The sequence below is a fragment of the Geotrypetes seraphini genome, chromosome 9 (genome assembly GCF_902459505.1).
Source record: "Geotrypetes seraphini chromosome 9, aGeoSer1.1, whole genome shotgun sequence".
Lineage (NCBI taxonomy): Eukaryota > Metazoa > Chordata > Amphibia > Gymnophiona > Dermophiidae > Geotrypetes > Geotrypetes seraphini.
In genome coordinates, this window is record NC_047092.1 from 65227601 (window position 1) to 65245005 (window position 17405).

The 17405-nt window shown below is 42.2% G+C and overlaps 1 protein-coding gene across 2 annotated transcripts in view; it reads right to left on the reverse strand.

The window, feature by feature from the left end:
- The window catches only part of NELL2 (neural EGFL like 2), a 648388-nt gene that overhangs the window by 317612 nt on the left and 313371 nt on the right, over window positions 1-17405 (reverse strand). For both annotated transcript variants that reach the window (XM_033959423.1, XM_033959422.1), the window contains 2 exons: window positions 14401-14529; window positions 2554-2656 (listed from right to left, as the gene is read on the reverse strand). In XM_033959423.1, the coding sequence (XP_033815314.1) occupies window positions 2554-2656; window positions 14401-14529 (232 nt within the window). The remainder of the gene's footprint in view (window positions 1-2553; window positions 2657-14400; window positions 14530-17405) is intronic.

The window sequence follows — 17405 nt, forward strand, 5'->3', positions numbered from 1 at the left end:
AACCCAATTAAACCCTCGTTTAAAAAATAGCTGCCACTACGCGGCCTCCAGGACCAGTGCCTAAATCCCTGGCAGCTAGCAGCACATAGTGATGCAGAAGTTCAGAAGTGGTTATGTTTAAGGGCAGCACCAAACTTCAGCATTACTATGCGCCGCTGGCCACGATTCTGACAGTACCTTAGGCCCTGGAAATGTAGGCCTGTTAAACCCTGGCCTACATTTCCAGCATTTTTTATTTTTAAAATATATGCATTTTATCTTCTTCATACGGTCACTTTTCAGAGAGGCCTTTACTGTTTTGTGCTTTTTATTAGAGATTGAATTCAGATTATAGTTTGTTTTTTTATTAGAGATTTTATTCAGACTATAATTTTTATACCAGATTTAGGTTCTTAATATGTTTTACACCTTCCGTATTTTTAAACAAGTCATCCATTTTTTATAATGTTTTATTACTTTAAGGTTGGTCACACATATCTAGAAATTATCCACATTGGTCTAACTCTTCTCTATGTACCATATTTCTCATTCTATCTTATTCTGGCACTTTGCTTTATCCTCTTGAAGCTTCCTCACGGCACTCATATAAATCAAACATCATTTCGTTCTAATTTAATCATGTTCCACATTCACTATTTCTTTTCAAACTGCGTCCTGAAGTTCACATTTGATACTTCATTTCATCACAGCAGTACACTTTATGGTTTAAATCTGTGCACTTCTTGATTACTTTTCACCTTTTTTTCACCAGATCCCATCTCACTATGGGTACCTTTTATCAAGCCGCGCTAGCGGGGTTAGCGCATCGGACATTTCATCACGCGCTAACCCCCGCGGCCGGTTAAAAAATTAATGCCTGCTCAATGCAAGCGTTAGCGGCTAGCGCGGCAGGCGGTTTAACGCGCGGTATTACGTGTGTTAAACCCTTACCGCAGCTTGATAAAAGGACCCCTATGTTTCACATTCATCCAATTGCTTAATTTTTGAATCACTCAAACATGTATTCAAATCTTTTAGGACCCCTGAGGAATGCGGTCTAGCCGAAACATGGACAACGTTGGGTCCATATCATCTCAAACACATGTGGATTCTGCTATGTGAATATTATATTGTTACAACTGATTGATTAAATAAAAGACTACATCAAGGAACATCCTTTCCACAGTTCCTTTCTTGTCTCTTGGTTTCATCAATTGACTGTGGAATCTTTGGGTTTCTCTCTGTTTGCTGTTGCTTCCTTCTTCAACCCTTTATGGCCTTCTACATTTCCAGCACCCAGGGTCCCTGCTCACTGCGATTCTGGAGGTGGTGCATGTCTATGATTGACACACTGCAGGCACCACTTCCAGAATCAGTCCCATAGTGCCTAACTGCAAGGAAGATGTATACATGGGTGTGTCTCCCATATACTTGTGTAGTTTATATTTCACTATAAATAGCGTGCATCACTTGGCGCACTTAGGCATGCCAGCTTATGCCTGCCATTGACATGGTCTATCAGGGCACATCTATACATGAGATTTCTGCAAGTATTTTATTATGGAATCTTTACACCAAGATGCTGTATTGAATTGGGACTGAATTCTATATACAGAATCTAAAAGAATTGGTGCTGAAAAAAAAATCCACTGAGGACTATTCTATAACGGTACTTAAAGTTAGATGTGGTTTATAGAATAGCACTTACACCTGGGAATCACACAACTAAAATCTGGTACAAAACTTCAAATCTGAAGTTAGGCGCAGATTCCCCTTATTCTATAATTGCATGCATAACTCACAGGAAGGCTCCCTCTTCGTGCTCCCTTTTTAGACTCACGTGTAAAATGTAGACGTGGATCCATTGCCTAAATTTACATGCATATCTTTTAATTAAAACTAATTATCACCAATAAGTACTCATTAAGATTCCAATTATTTGTACTAATTGGTTTGTTATTCAATTAACTTGTGTGCCCAATTTTTAGCATTTTTTAGGGGTTGGACAGCACTGAGGTACCTAAAATGGAGATACCAGTTTACAGAATTGCTGCCTATATATCATGGGTTCTTGCTGCTAATATTAAATTCTTTTTCAAGTGTAATATATCTTAAAATATTTAGTCCAATAGATCCTACAGAATACCTCCTTATTTATATTAAGCCAAAAAATTTAAGGACTGAGTTGAAAGCTTTGTATGGTCATTCAGTGTTTTTATTTAAACAATAGCTTGAATCCCTATTCTCCTCTGTGTCTCTTACTGCTTCTGGCCTTGCCTACAGGTTGTCATTTGCAAATCTGACAACCCTAGGGTCTTATCACTTTGCTTAAGCTAGGAGCAGCCCCTACCTTTGATTTAGCAGGTAAAAAATACCTTTAAAAACTATAAAATTCAAAATCACTGGAGTTTTGAAGATGGTTGCTGGCAGTTATAGTGCATCAAAAATAACAACAAATGAAAAAAATTAACCACAAAATATACAGATCCACACAGAGGTTAATTTAGGTTAAGAGACCCTCTGTAGGTGTAAATGCTCATTCAAATAAACAACACATAATGTCACCCCGCATACATTGACATTCTTTGCAGCACTTGCCATCCACATAGGCAGCTACAGAGTCCGCAGAGCACTTAGGCAATGAGCAGAGAAGTGGCTCACACTGGATTGTGCCATTCTGAAAAGAAAAACAGGCAAAATCATGTATGAATGCCAAGATGAGATGGTTAAATAAGTATCTGAAATATTATTCCAGTTATTTTGCTTTTGTCATTGCAAAACACATCATAGTACATTTGGCGTTATCATCACTTATTTAACACAGGTAGATATGAAGACATTTAAGTTTGTTCCAACTCAGGTTGAAATATATGGGGTCAATATTCAGCTGGCGGCAGACAGTGTTTTTTGGACCATGCTGACAGTATCCCTGGATAGTCAATACTAGGGTATGTCCAGGCACCAGCACTGACTATTTAGTTATGCATAACTGAATAACGCTAATCCTATTAAGTGCAATGTTTGGCACTTAACAGGATAAGTTAAACCAGATAAATATAGGACAGTATTTTCTGCAGAGCTATCAGTGGCGTAGCGAGGGTAGGAGGCACCTGGGGCAGTGGTGCCCCTTGCGCCCTCTTCTCCACCTCCCCCACCACCCTCGCGCTCTCCCTTCCCACCTCCATACCTCTAAATCTTTGCCTGCGTGAGCAGCTTCTCCAGTCTGCAGCTTGCGCTGGCGTTCCCTCTGACATCACTTCCTGACCATGAGATCCAGAAGAAATTTCAGAGGGAGCCAGGCCGGCATGAGCAGCAGGCTAGAATAGTTGCTCGCACTGGCAAAGATTTTAAAGAGGTTTGGGGGCAGCGAAGGGAGGACGTGAGCATGGCATGGGGGCAGAGATGTGCCAGCACACCCACCAATACGGCGCATGGGGCATTCCCCCACACCCATCCCCCGTTACTACACCACTGAGTGCTATTTATCTGGTTAACTATCCATTAAGTGCTACATATTGGCACTTAATCAGATAAGTACTGACTCTGCCCCTGGACCGCCCACAAAATAGCTGATTTTGGACTGGACACTAACCAGGTATATTCAGCAGCACTATTTGGTTAATGGCAGCTAAATATACCCAGTTAGCTCCAGAGTGGTGATTTAAATGGCTAGGAGCCTCATCTGCAATTGCGTATAAAGGGATACTTTTATTAAGGTACGCCAAGTGCACATATAAACAGGTTACTACTGCAGGACATGCTCAGACATTCTATTTATTTGTTAATTTATTTATTCATTTTCGCAAAAACATCTCAGTCTAACTTAGACGTTTCCAGCTGGATGTCCAAAGTTGAAGGAACAGAAATGTCCACTGTCGAATGGCAAACTGCTGAACATCCAAATATAATAATAATAAAAAAAAATCATCTACTTAGATGTCTTGCCAACCAGGACGTCTAACTTTATATCCCATTTTCGATCAGAAAAACATTTTTGTTCTTATTTTTGTGCGGTGGAAGTGAGTCAGTGAGCACTGGGGGAGTGTGGGGATGTCTTACCTTGATGCATGCAGGTCTAATTCCAAACGTGTAAGTTCCATCCAGGATGTCTTGCAAAACGTTTGATTATCGCTGCAAGACATCCAAGTCTAATCTGCCTTTAGGCATGCCCAAAGTCTGCTTATTACATGCCTACAACATGCCCACCTTGTGGTCTGGATGCACAGAGGCTGGGACACCTCGCTAGATGTCCAGAAATGCGGTTTCAATTATCAGGATTTGGACGTCCTGGCAATAAGGACTTCCAAGTGCCGATTTAAGATGCTTTTTGGATGTCTCTTTTTTATTTTGAGCCTGTCAGTCTAGTGAGTTTTCAGTTTTATCGTAAGCTATTTTTCCTACGACTGGAAACTCACTGGAGACTTTAACTTGTTTTTCTACCAAACTTTTTAAACCACCCTCATATGTCAGCCATTTTAGAAACATTGAAATAAACACTTTCACCAATGCAATAGAATGGAATGTCACAAAGATCAGTGCTGCTGCAGTTTCAATATAGGGAGTGTCAAATGACTGGAGGAAAAAGCCTCAGATTAGAACCCTTCCACCACCACAATGGTGGTCCAAGGTGGTCAGGCGAACACCTCACTGGCAAAAAAAACTCCAGACTAACTCCCAATAATAGTAAACTTGAAGCAGGGCTGTTGTGCAAAAGATAGAGGAAAAATCCACTTATCTATTTTCGATCGGTACACCAACGATGGCCAGCGTTTCACATATCTGCTGCCTCAGGGTGTAGAACAATCCGATCACACTTTAAGCTGGACGCAAACCGCATCTGGAGGTCTGGAGGTTTTTTGCCAGTGAGGTGTTCGCCTGACCACCTTGGACCACCATTGTGGTGGTGGAAGGGTTCTAATCTGAGGCTTTTTCCTCCAGTCATTTGACACTCCCTATATTGAAACTGCAGCAGCACTGATCTTTGTGACATTCCATTCTATTGCATTGGTGAAAGTGTTTATTTCAATATTATTGGCTTTTCACATTTCCGAGTTGTTTTTAGCCATTTTAGAAACATACATGCCTATGTTTCTAACACTGACACAGAGCCCACTATTTGTTTGGTGTGGGATTAGGCACCCGTCCGGCCGGCCAACTTTAAAAGGTACGGGGAAGGGGGGTGGGGGTGGGGGGTCGTGGGGTCGGCCGGGGGGTCACGGGTCGGCGGGGGGGGGGGGCAATTGGGGATTCTGGGGGGGCAGTCGTTGGGGGAGGGGGGTTGCGTCGAGGGCAGGAGGGCCTGGGATCCCTCCTGGCCCAATCCAGTCACGGGGGGGTGGTCGCCGGGGCCAAGAGGGCTTGGGCTCCCTCCTGGCCCAATCCAGTCATGGGGGGGGGGGGGTCGCTGGGGCCAGGAGAGCTTGGGCTCTCTCCTGGCCCGATGTTAATCGGCGGGGCAAGAGGGCTTGGGCTCCCTCTTGCCCTGATATCGTCGTGGAGTCAGGGAGTCGGCGGGGCAAGAGGGCTTGGGCTCCCTCTTGCCCCGATGTTGTCGGGGGGGGGGGTGCGGTTGGACGGGGCAAGAGGGCTTAAACTCCCTCTTGCCCCAATGTTGTCGGGGGGGGGGGAGGAGGCTGTCGCGGTTCGACATGGCAAGAGGGCTTGGGCACCCTCCTGCCTGGATCGTTGTGGGAGGGGGGGGTTCTGTAACCGGTGTTGTTTTTGACAGACACCGGTTACAGAATCCAGCTTTTATGCGAAGGACTGACTCCTCCTTCGCCTAAAAGCCCTTCTGTTGGACGTTTGGGGCTTAGGCGTTTTTTTGGTTCATTATGGCCAAAAAGTGTAGACGTCCTGGTGGTGTACTTTTAGACGTAGTGGTGATCTGGGCGTTTAGTAGAGGCAGGCCATAATCAAAACAAGGTCGTTTGTTTTGGCTATGGACATTTTCCCTGCTTCTGCTTTGAACGTTTAAGGACTTAGGCCAAAAGGGGTCTTAGATGTTTTTTTTTTATTATGCCCCTCTGTGTGTTTGTTTTATGATATAAGATTGTAGATTTTTGGTATACTCTGCCCAGAATTGTAGATACAGTGGATTAGAAATCCTGTAAATAAATAAATAAATAAATAGTTCCTCCAGTGGAGCATTACATGAAACCTAGATGATCTGAGGAGCAGGTATAGACTCAAATTCTCTTTTTTCTAAAGACATAAACATGTATTCCCTTCTGAAATGAGAAATGCATGTTTAATTTTTGTCCCCTTCCTAGTCCCATCCCGAACACACATAGATTGCACCACTTTGACATGTGCGTATTTTTGAGATTTAAATGTGTATATCCTATTATTATAAAATTGGAATTTACACATGTCTAAATTTTGTGTTATGCACATCTAAAACATGCACCTTAGCATCATGTATCACACAATAAAAATGGACATTAAGACATATTAATGTGTGTGCATTTAGTCCCTGATAGAATATAATTGAATAATATAGGGCTTATGAAAACAAAAGCTCCAGTGTTTATATGGGATTGTTATATGCCTGTCTTCTTTCAAGTCTTCAGACAAAGAAAATCAGATCCTATTTTCCCCAGTTTTAATTAATTAAAAGAAATTTGACCTTGACCATGGGTGGTAAGAAAATTACACTTGGATAATTAGTCTACAGTATTAAGTTATCCATGGCTACGGACAGTGATAATCCGAAAGCAATATGCCACATGCACTTAATTTAATAGAAACCTTTAATGCATTAAAGACACAAAATCAGTAGGACACAATACTGGGATTAGTAAAGTATTAAGTAAAATGCATTATTCGCTATTCACTATTTGAACAATTAGATTTAAATGTGGTTGGAAGTTTCAGGAAGAAGATCACTGTACATGAATGAGTACTATGGACTAGAAAATGACATGGTGGCTGTTACCCGCGGCTAGCCGTGGGTGACACGCCGAAACAGTGAGGGGGGGAAAAGTGCTCACTGCAGATACGGGGACAAGGCCATCCACCACCCTGTGGAGCGGTGAATGGTCTTGTTACCGCAGTTAAGGGAGGGAACACACGTGGTTACCGATCGTGCATGGTCCCCTCCTTCCTTACCGGCCGAATCTTTCTTCTGTATCTCCCTTCCTCCCCCTTACTTTACCGGAAGTTGTGTCAGAGGAGAAGCTTCTGCCCACAGATGCACGTGACTGCAGGCAGATTCCGGAGGCTTCAGCAAGTTGCTCTCTAAACAAAACATGCCATGAAGGTAAGGGGGAGGGAGGGAGATGCTTGGACCGCTCGAGAGGTGCTGAAGGGCGGTGAGGTGGCGAGAGGGAAGGGTGGTGGTGGAAAGGAAAGGAACAGATACAGAAGGGGGGTGGAGAGCAATAGACGCTGAAGGGAAATGGGGAAGAGAGTGAGGAGAAGACGTTGAAATGAAATGGGGAAGACAGGGTGGGGAGAAGACACTGAAGTGAAATGGAGCAGAGAGAGTGGGGAGAAGATGCCGAAGGGAAATGGGGAAGCAGAGTGGGGAGAAGACGCTGAAAGGCAATGGGAAAGAGAGTGTGGGGAGAAGACACTGAAGGGAAATGGGGAACAGAGAGTGGGAAGAAGACGCTGGAAGGGAAGACAGACAGTGGATGGAAGGAATTGAATGAGAAGATGAGGAAAGCAGAAACCAGACAACAAAGATAGAAAAAAAAAATTCTATTTATTTAATTAATTTTTGCTTTAGGATAAAGTAGTATATTAGTTGTGTTGATAAAAATTTATAAATAAAGCCCTGCCAGTTGAACATCTCTTTTTCTAGTTTAGTAGCCAGAACTTTGATTTATAAGGAAGGAATAAGCTAAATATTGTAGTACTGAGGCTTGCATGGATGCTGCAGGGATAGTAGTCATGGGGACAGTGGTCGCGGGGACGGGGCGGTGACAGGGACGGTGGTCGCGGGGATGGGGACAAATTTTTTCCCCGTGTCATTCTCTACTATGGACATGCAATTCATTTGCAACAACATTTGTCTTGTGGAATTAAGGAAGAAGTAGGGAACTACAGACTGGTAAGTCTGATTTCTGTGGTAAGTAAATTAATGTAAATACTTTTAAAACAGAATATTGCAGAGCTATTGATGCACTAAAAAATTTGCATGCAAATGATTCATGTGGAGGTTTGTCATAATCCCCGACTCTCCCATCCAATTGATCACTGTGAGAGCGACTCTCACACATGTGCAGAGCTGACAGGGAAGCCCAAACAGCTGAAAGGCAGAGAAAGCCGCAAATCAGTCTCCTGCCACTCAATTGTTCGGGGCAGGAAACCTTTTTTTATGGGCACAGATGTGTGTGTGTTACACATGCACAGTGTCTGTGCCCCATTTTAAAAAAATCCCCCCCCCCCCCCTCAAGCCAGTGACGTACTTCTCAAACGTCTTCCTGATGAACCAGCACCGGGCAATGATACTCCTCCCCCCCACGTGTCAGCGAAAATTGGCAGGAGGGATTCCACTCCTTCCTGCCATGGCGACACCCCCTCCATGAGAGAAAATAGGCAGAAAGGATATCCACTTCCCTCCTGCCATGTGATCTCCCTCCCCCACACAAGAGAAAATAGATAGGAGGGATGCCCTCCTTGGTGCATCATGTGATGCACAGGGAGGGGCCCAAGGCCCCTTCCAAGGGGGCCTTAGGTTTCTGAGCCAATTAAGGCCTTTAGTTCCTCCTTCTGTATCCCGTGTGATGCACAGGAGGAACCTAAGGCCATGATTGACTTAGATGCCTAAGGCCCCTTCCCTTAGGAGGGGTCTTAGGCGTCTGACCTAATCAGGGCCTTGGGCCCCTCCCTATGCATCACATGATGCACCGAGAAGGGAAGGCATACCATTTTGGATTGGCGGGCCTTGAAGGTAAAGGGACCATGCTTCTCTCCTACTTCCAACTTCAGAAAAAGGTACCGGGGAGGTGGGGTTCAGGAGGAGCATCCAGGGCCAAGAGGGAGTAGGCATCCCTCCTGCATTTATGGGGGGTAGGGGAGGGGATGGTTCAGGGGCAGCCTCTATTAGCAAGAGGGAGTGGGCAACCCTCCTGACAATTTTCTTGTGCACGGGAGTGGGGGGGTGGGGTGGAGTCGGCATGGCGGGAGGGAGTGTTCATCTGTGCCCATTAAAAAAGGGCTAAACTATGGTTAGATAGGTAAGCAACTGGTCTTGACTAGTCACTTTTTTTGGATTGCTAAAAGCGATCACTTTTTTTGTGCATTGGGAATCCATGTTAGAGCATAAATCGCTCTGCTAGTTTACAAGGCATTTCAGTATTAATGAGTTTATTTGCATGGTTGGTTCAGAGAATAAGTGATCATGCAGAAAACTATGCAGTGAGTCATTTTCTGCATCAGGTCGGTAAAGGCAATCATCGCTAAACCAGTCAAAACTGGTTTAGTGACAATTGTTAGAGGATCGCTGACTTTAGTGCATCTGGCTCCTGGTCAGGAACTGGTTCAGTGGAAGGCGACAGAAGGTAGTGGTCAATGGAGAACGCTCTGAGGGTAAGGATGTTACCAGTGGTGTATCTCAAAATTCGGCTATTGGGCCTGTTATTTTTTTTCATTTTTATATACAATATTGCTGAAAGGCTGACTGATAAGATTTGCTTCTTTGTGGATGATACCAAAATTTGCAATAGAGTTGACACCCCTAATGGTGTAGTAATATGAGGAAGGACCTAGCAAAGCATGAAGAATGGTCTGCAATTTGGCAGCTAAGATTTAATGCTAAGAAATGCAAGGTCATGCATTTGGACTGCAGAAACCCAAGGGAACAGTACAGTTTAGGGCTGAAGAACTTTTGTGCATTAAAGAGGAGCAGGACTAGGATGTGATAGTATGTGATACCTTAATGTAGCCAAACAAGTTGAAAAGGCGACGACGAAAGCTAGAAGGATGCTTGGGTGCATAGGGAGAGGAATGGCCAGTAGGAAAAAGGAGGTATTGATGCCCCTGTATAAGACTCTAGTGAGACCTCATTTAGAATATTGTTTACAGTTCTGGAAACCCCATTTTCAAAAAGATATAAACAGGATGGCGTTTCTATGGTAATTCGTGTGTTAAGTGCTTTGAAAATGAACCTCTATGTTTCTATGCTTAACGTTATTTTAAACTTCAAATGACAGGGAAAAACAGAAATCTTAGATTTTCTTCTGTGTCTTTTATAATAAGCACTATTCAAGATAGAATTACCCCTTGGCCGATCCTAGACAAGTGAGAACACACATTGTGTCCTACAAAGGGTTAATATATTTGGGATCCCATGTGATCTTGACTGCAGAGGAAAATTGTGATAGGAAGAAGTGGCAAATAAGAAGTTCTGCTCAGACTTCTCCATCACACTGGAGGACAATGCCCCGGGGGTAAGGAGAATGCAAAGATTTGTGAGAGCAGAGGTGGTTGCCCCCTTTCCCCATCTCCCCAAACTCATGCTTTTTTGCCAGCCGCTGCTTTCTGGGACAAAAATCTGCCTTGGATACTACTAAATCACATCTGAGAGAGCCTATAAATATAGATGTTCCCTTAACATATGCTAGCATGATCTTTAACCTCTCTGCTTCTGTTGATATCACTAATATTCGTAAAAGACTGGTAGCTATACTTACTGCTGTAGCAATCCAAACCTTTTTGAAAACCTGGAAAAATGTATCCTTGTTATCTTTCCAATTTTAGTGAAATTCAGTGTGTTTAGTTGGGAAATAGGTGGTCATAATGGAGAAGAGAGGTAAAGGGGCCAAATTTAGATCATTATGGGCGCCTATACAAGAGTTTGCAGATAATAGTTGAATTATAGTGAAAGAATGGAGATGTATGCATATAGATATGGATGGTTGTCGGTTTTTCACCCTCTGCAAATGGGATGGAAGGGAGGAGGGAGTTTCATTTCAAGGATTTCGTCTTTTAATATCCTAAGCTTTGTGTTAATAGTGTTATGAGCAATTTGTTTGATTTCAAATATGTTTATTGAAATTTTTAGTCAAATAAAACAGAACAGATACAGCATCTGCCAAAGCATGAGCACATAGTGATACAGTACAAAATTTAAAAAAACATGCAGATATTATGAAAGTATGTAATCACACAAGACAATTCCGTAATAGTCAAAAGTGGAATCTGGAGAGGGAGGAAGGGGTACTAGACCAATCACCAAAAAATAAGCACAGAATGTGTAAGGCGGATATTCACCAGAAAATTGTAAAATGTTGAAAATCTACATAATTTAATGTATTTCAGTACGCATTAATACTGCAGTGAATTATAGTGGAAATGCCATTGGTTGTTGAGTGAAGCTCACTATGGGGGGGCCCATATTTTAGTGACTACGGTTTGTCTGTTGGAGAATTTCACTGCTTTGGATTCATATAAGTGTATCATGAGGTCTGTATTCCACAAAAATGTGGTGTTCTGTAGATCTGCGGACTTCCAATTATGAAGAATCATTTGAATGGTAATTGCTAGTAGGATATTAAGTAAGGATTTCTGCCAATTGGATAGAGAATCTCCAATTGCGAGAGTTCTGAAAATTAGTATATCAGTGTTGAGTTCAGATTGTAATGGGAGAATCTGTTTGATGATATGCCCCACTTGAGACCAAAAGGTAGCAATATTAGGGCAAGCAAAAATCACGCGATGTAAGTCTCCCAAATCCGAGTGACAGTTCCAGCAGAGATTAGATCTAGGAGGCCTGCTCGGAACATCTTATTCAGGGTCCAGAAAGCTTTATATGATAAAAAGTATAAAGACTGGGAGACACTAGAAGATGCGGTGGATAAAGAATCTTGGTAAAGTATGTCTCCCAGTCCTTTGAGGAACCTGTCCAAGACATCTCATTGGACCATACGTCTGTGGATCTTTTAGACCTGGGATAGAGTTTGTAGTGCAATTCTTTATAGAAAATGGATGTGGAGTGTCCTAGAATGAATCCTAAATGAGAAAATGAGAGAAAAGCAGATGAATTAGGATATTCGGAGAAGGAAGGTGAGCATTTCTTAATGCAGTGAGATAGTTGTAGCCAGTGAAAAAATTCTGGCGCGGGAATAGCAAACTTATTTATAATCTGAGAAAAGGACAAGAGGGTATTGTTGTCAAGAACCTGGTCCAACAACCAAATGCCTCTGTTCATCCAAGAACACCAATGAATTGTTGATCATCAATTTGGAGTTGATAATTATACCAAAGGGGAGATGATGTGGTGTACCATCTATTTTGATGAGGAATTGAATCAAAATGTTGAATCGCATGAATGTGGCAATAATAGTAGTGGATGTATCAAGAATTATATGTAGGGGAGCATATGGTAAACATGAGAGTGGGATAGGAGAGACTAAGAACTGTTCTATAGCAAGCCATACAGATTGACGGTCTAAGAGGACTGCTTCTTGTACCCAAAAGGAGATGTATCTGAGAAGTGAAGCTATGTGATATAGGAAAAAGTCTGGAAAACCTAGTCAACCATTTAATTTGAAGATTTTAATATTTTAATAGCAATCCTGGGGGGTTTTCTTGCACCAGAGGTAGTCCATAAGCTTACTTTCAATAGATTTATAAAAGTCACATGGCGCTAATTTTGATAACATGGATAAGTAATAATTAATAATTGGGGTGATGGTCATCTTAATTGCCTCAATAGAATCCCATCAAGATAATGATAAGGGAGACCAGCATTTTAGTAGTGTCTCAACTTTGGAAGAAATGGCAGAAAGGTTAAGGGACACCATAATATCCTTATCTCGATGAAAAAGAACACCTAAATATTTCAATGAGGAATGAGACCAGCGAAAATTAATAGAACCACAATCAGAGACAGCAGTATGATCATTTAAGGGTAAAATTTCAGACCTATCCCAATTTATGCGATATCCAGCACAGTTGGAGAATTGAGATACTACTTGGAGTAAGATCGGAATGGAAGATGAAGGATTAGAAAGGAATATTAGGAGATCATCTGCATAGGCTAGGGTTTTAAATCGGTCAGGCCCTATAGGAATACCAAAAATATCAGGATGATCGCTATACGAAGAGGTTCCAGAGCAATATTGAAAAGGAGGAGTAACAAGGGACAGCCCTGTCGGGTGCCTCTATGGAGAAGAATAGGAGTAGATAAAGAATCATTGATACATAGCCTGAAGGATGGTTTGGTGTACAACAGCTGTACCCACTTTACAAACCCATTTCCACAATCAAACCATTGCAGGGTATCAACAAGATGGGGTCATTCTACCATGTCCAATGCCTTTTTGGTGTCAAGTGAAATCGCTACCATTAGAAGTGACGAGGAACACGTGACATCTATTAAGGAGTGAAAGGTTCGTGCATTATCACCTATGAAATTGTTTTTCATGAACCCTACTTGATCCAGATGAATTAGGATGCCTAATATCTTATCCAGTCGAAAAGCTAAAATTTTAGATAGTATCTTACAATCAGTGTTTAAGGGGGAGATGGGTCTATAATTTGCCACATTAGTTTCATCTCTATCTGGTTTGGGTAGAACTATAATGTGGGCTTCCATGAAACAGCCTTGATCTTCAGGATGTGAGAATAAGTATGCAAATAATTGTTTTAGGATGAGTACCAGTTCTGATGAGAGGACTTTAAAAAGTTCTGCAGTGTAGCCATACGGGCCAGGAGTTTTATGAGCAATTTGTTTAATATGTTTCTCCTGCTTTTTTGTATGTTACTATATAAAATTTCAATAAAATTTGGGACCTAAAAAAAAATAAATCTGAAAGAGCCTCTTCTAGACATTTTCCGCCCAATATTCAGTGCTATTTAGCCTGCCAGGAATGGCTTCTGGCTGGTTAAATAGAACTAAGTCAGCTAACCACTAATATTCAGCAGGAGACAGCCAGCAACACGGCTGACCAGTGCCAATATGCATTGGCTTAATGGCTAAGTTTAGCAGCCAGATAGTTCCACCTAAACAGAAGATCTAATACTGGCTCGACTGGCTATGTCAAATGTGGTTGAAAATAGCCCAGAAATTCATTGCTAGTCACCGGATACAGCCCAGCACTGAATTTCTGGGTTTGCTGCCGAAGGCAGGAGCTACCCGGGCTGCCTCCATGGCTCCTTGGGCCCTAAGAATGTGTCTAATTTGCCTATGCCTTAATCCTGCCCTGGCACTTTTCTTTAAATAGTTTGTCCTATTATGCAATAATGTAGCTTATTTATCAGAATGTGCACTGTTGGAGAATAGGGTACACTGTCTAAAATAATGGCATGCACTATTAATGATATTGCCCCTAAAATGATTTCTAAAAATTTAACAAAATACAAATTCCCATAAATGACACAGGAAGCAAAACAGAATACAAAATTTTGACTTGTGCACCCCTATTGAGGACAATGTTAAGAATTATTCTTGCATTTTGGAACTCATAGCCATACCATGCATGTGCAGTTCTTACAGCCATCTGTCCAGGACTGAAATTCTCTGTAGGTGATGCCCTTCAGGGTGCACGACCTCTCACAATAGCACTGATCCAACCTAGTCATTCTTTGCTCTGCTCGGGACAGCTGCATACAAGTTGCATAAAGAAGGTAAGTTTTTACAACAGTAAACAGTTTGCATATGGCCATAATAACCTCATGTAACAGCGAACAATGCAGACTTATCTGCAATATTATAAATGACTTAAAGATCAATGGTATGGTATATGGTAAATAACAGCAAACAGAAGGATCTTATACTAAGCTGTGATAAGCACTAACACAGGGATGGGCAACGAGGGCCGCAGACCAGTTGGGTTTTCAAGATTTGCTCACTGAATATGCATGAGATCCATTTGCATGCACTGCCTCCATTGTATGCATATAGATCTCGTGCATATTCATTGGGGAAATCCTGAAAACCCGACTGGATTGCGGCCCTCGTTGTCCACCCCTGACTAACACGTGTTTACCACAGCTAAAAATGCCTTACTGGGGGGAACACTCAAGTGTTCTGTGGTAATTTTGGAATTGGTGCATGCTACCCATACACTAAATAATAAAATTTATTTTTTAGTGCTGGGGGTAGGTCTGGCTTAAAGTAGGTGTGCTCTGTGCTAATTAGCACAGCTACATTATCATGCACTAGCTGATTAGTGCATGGTTAGCTAGTGAGCCCTTACCATCTACAAAATAGATAGCAGTAGGGGCTCACATGCTAATGGGAAAATTAGTGCATGGCCATTAATGATGAAAATAGTATAATTGGCCATTTTACCCCGATGTAAAAATTAGAATTACATGGGAACCACTACCGTGGTAATAAAATGGTTACAGCACCGATACTGCAGTAGTAGGGATAGTGACCAAAAATCCCCTGGGAATGCCACAGGAATGGTGGGCCGTTTCTTTGGTAATGGCGCAGGAATGGAACTATTCTTGCGGTATTCCTGCAGCAATGGGGAGACTGTACTCCCTCTAAACTACACTTCCTTGCTGCAATCCTGGCCACTGCTACTGCTTCCCTAAATGAGCAGAGGCAATGGCAAAACAGCAGTCCGCACTTGCAGCCTCAGTCTGATCAGTGGCTGGCTCTGCCCTGGAATCGAAGAGGACATCAGAGGTACGTGACCGGCAGCTGGGCAGACTGAGGCTATGAATAGAGCCCAGCAGGAGAATGAGGTGGACTGTTTTGCCGCTGATGCTGCTCATTTAGAGAGGCAGCAGCATTGGCTGGGGTAGTCATGGGAGAGTGGAGGGGATGGCATAAGAAGCAGCAGCCAGGGTAAAGAAGAGAGAGGAGAGAGATATGATGAAAGGTAGAGGAGGTGAGAGAGAGGAAGAGACTGGATAGAAAGGGAAGGAGGGGGTATGTTTTATAGAAAAGGTAAGAGAGAGGACAGATGCTGGATGGAAGAGGGGAGAGAAAGAGGGCAGATGGTGTGGGGAAGAGTCAGAGGTAAAAAAAGGGGGGATTGAAAGGGGAGATGTTGGATGGAAAGAAGAGAGGGGACAAACACTGCATGGAAAGGGGGGGAGAAAGAGAGGTGGCTTACACTGGATAGGAGACAAACAAGATGGAGGCTGACACTGGATGGGAGACAAACAAGATGAAGATATGGATGGAAGGGGAAAAAGGGAGAGGCAGATGATGAATAGAAGCAGGGAGGACAGATGGGGAGATAAAGGAGGGAGATGATGGAAGGGAAAAGCACAAGGGGAGATGCTGAATGGAAAGATGAGGCGAAGAGAGGGGGCAGACGTTGTCTGGAAGGAAAGAGATACAAAGAGGAGGGAAATATTGATAGTAGGGGAGGAGAAGCTGTATACAAGAGGGATGAGACAGGAGAGAGATGTGAGAGAGAGGAAGATACTAGATAGAAAGAGAAAGGGGGTTGATTGACTCTGTTAAATGTTTGTACCCTTATTCCTCTAATAGAACTTTAAGATCAGATGAACAGCACTTATTAACAATTCCCTCGCTAAAAATAATCAATACGCGTCGACAGTATATCTTCTCAGTCACAGCTCCCCAAACCTGGAATTCTCTCCCCAATTATCTACGTGAAGAACTTAACTTAGAAAAATTTAAAAGTAAACTAAAAACTTTTTTATTTAATGACGCCTTTATTATTTAATACTATTTGGTCTCATTTAATATATTTTTACAAGTCTTGGAACCAATTCTTTTCTCTTTTCTATAACATTTTTTCAATTATCCCCCCTCTTATCCCACCCATATGTGTTTTCCTTTATTTGTTTCCCACTCTGCTCAAATATATTGTAATTTCTCCCCCTACTTATCCTAATGTTTCCAGTTTATCTCGTAACTGTCCATGTCTTGTTTGTTTTAAATTATTTTTAAAACTTCTTTTATATTGTAATTTTAATCATGTGTTAATCGCTTTGAAACCGATAAAGCGATCAATCAAATATATATAAAACTTGAAACTTGTACCAGTAAGAAGTATACTCTTCCGTGTTTACAAGAGAAGTAAATTAGTATTGGCTGTATAAACTTCCTCTTTGAGGCACAATGGTGATATGTAAGAAGTGGATTAAAGGAACATTCAAGAAGGACTCTGTGTTTAAATGTGATTTATCTTGTTTTTTGGTACAAGAGAGTTGTGCTTTTGGCAATCACTTTGGGGACTTTCACTAATGCGCTCTAGCCATTTTAGCGCTCCTTAGTAAAAGACCCCTTTGTGATTTATATTTTTAGACTGCTGCTGAATTTTTGTACTAGTAAGAAGTATATTTTTTATGTTTGTATATTCTGGGTATGTACATAGGAACATAAGAATAGCCTTACTGGTTCAGACCAATGGTCTATATGGCCAGTAACCCGTTCTCACGGTGGCCAATCCAGGTCACTAGTACCTGGCCAAAACCCAAGGTGTAGCGCTATTCCATGCTACCAATACCGGGCAAGCAGTGGCTTCCCCCGTTTCTTTCTCAATAAC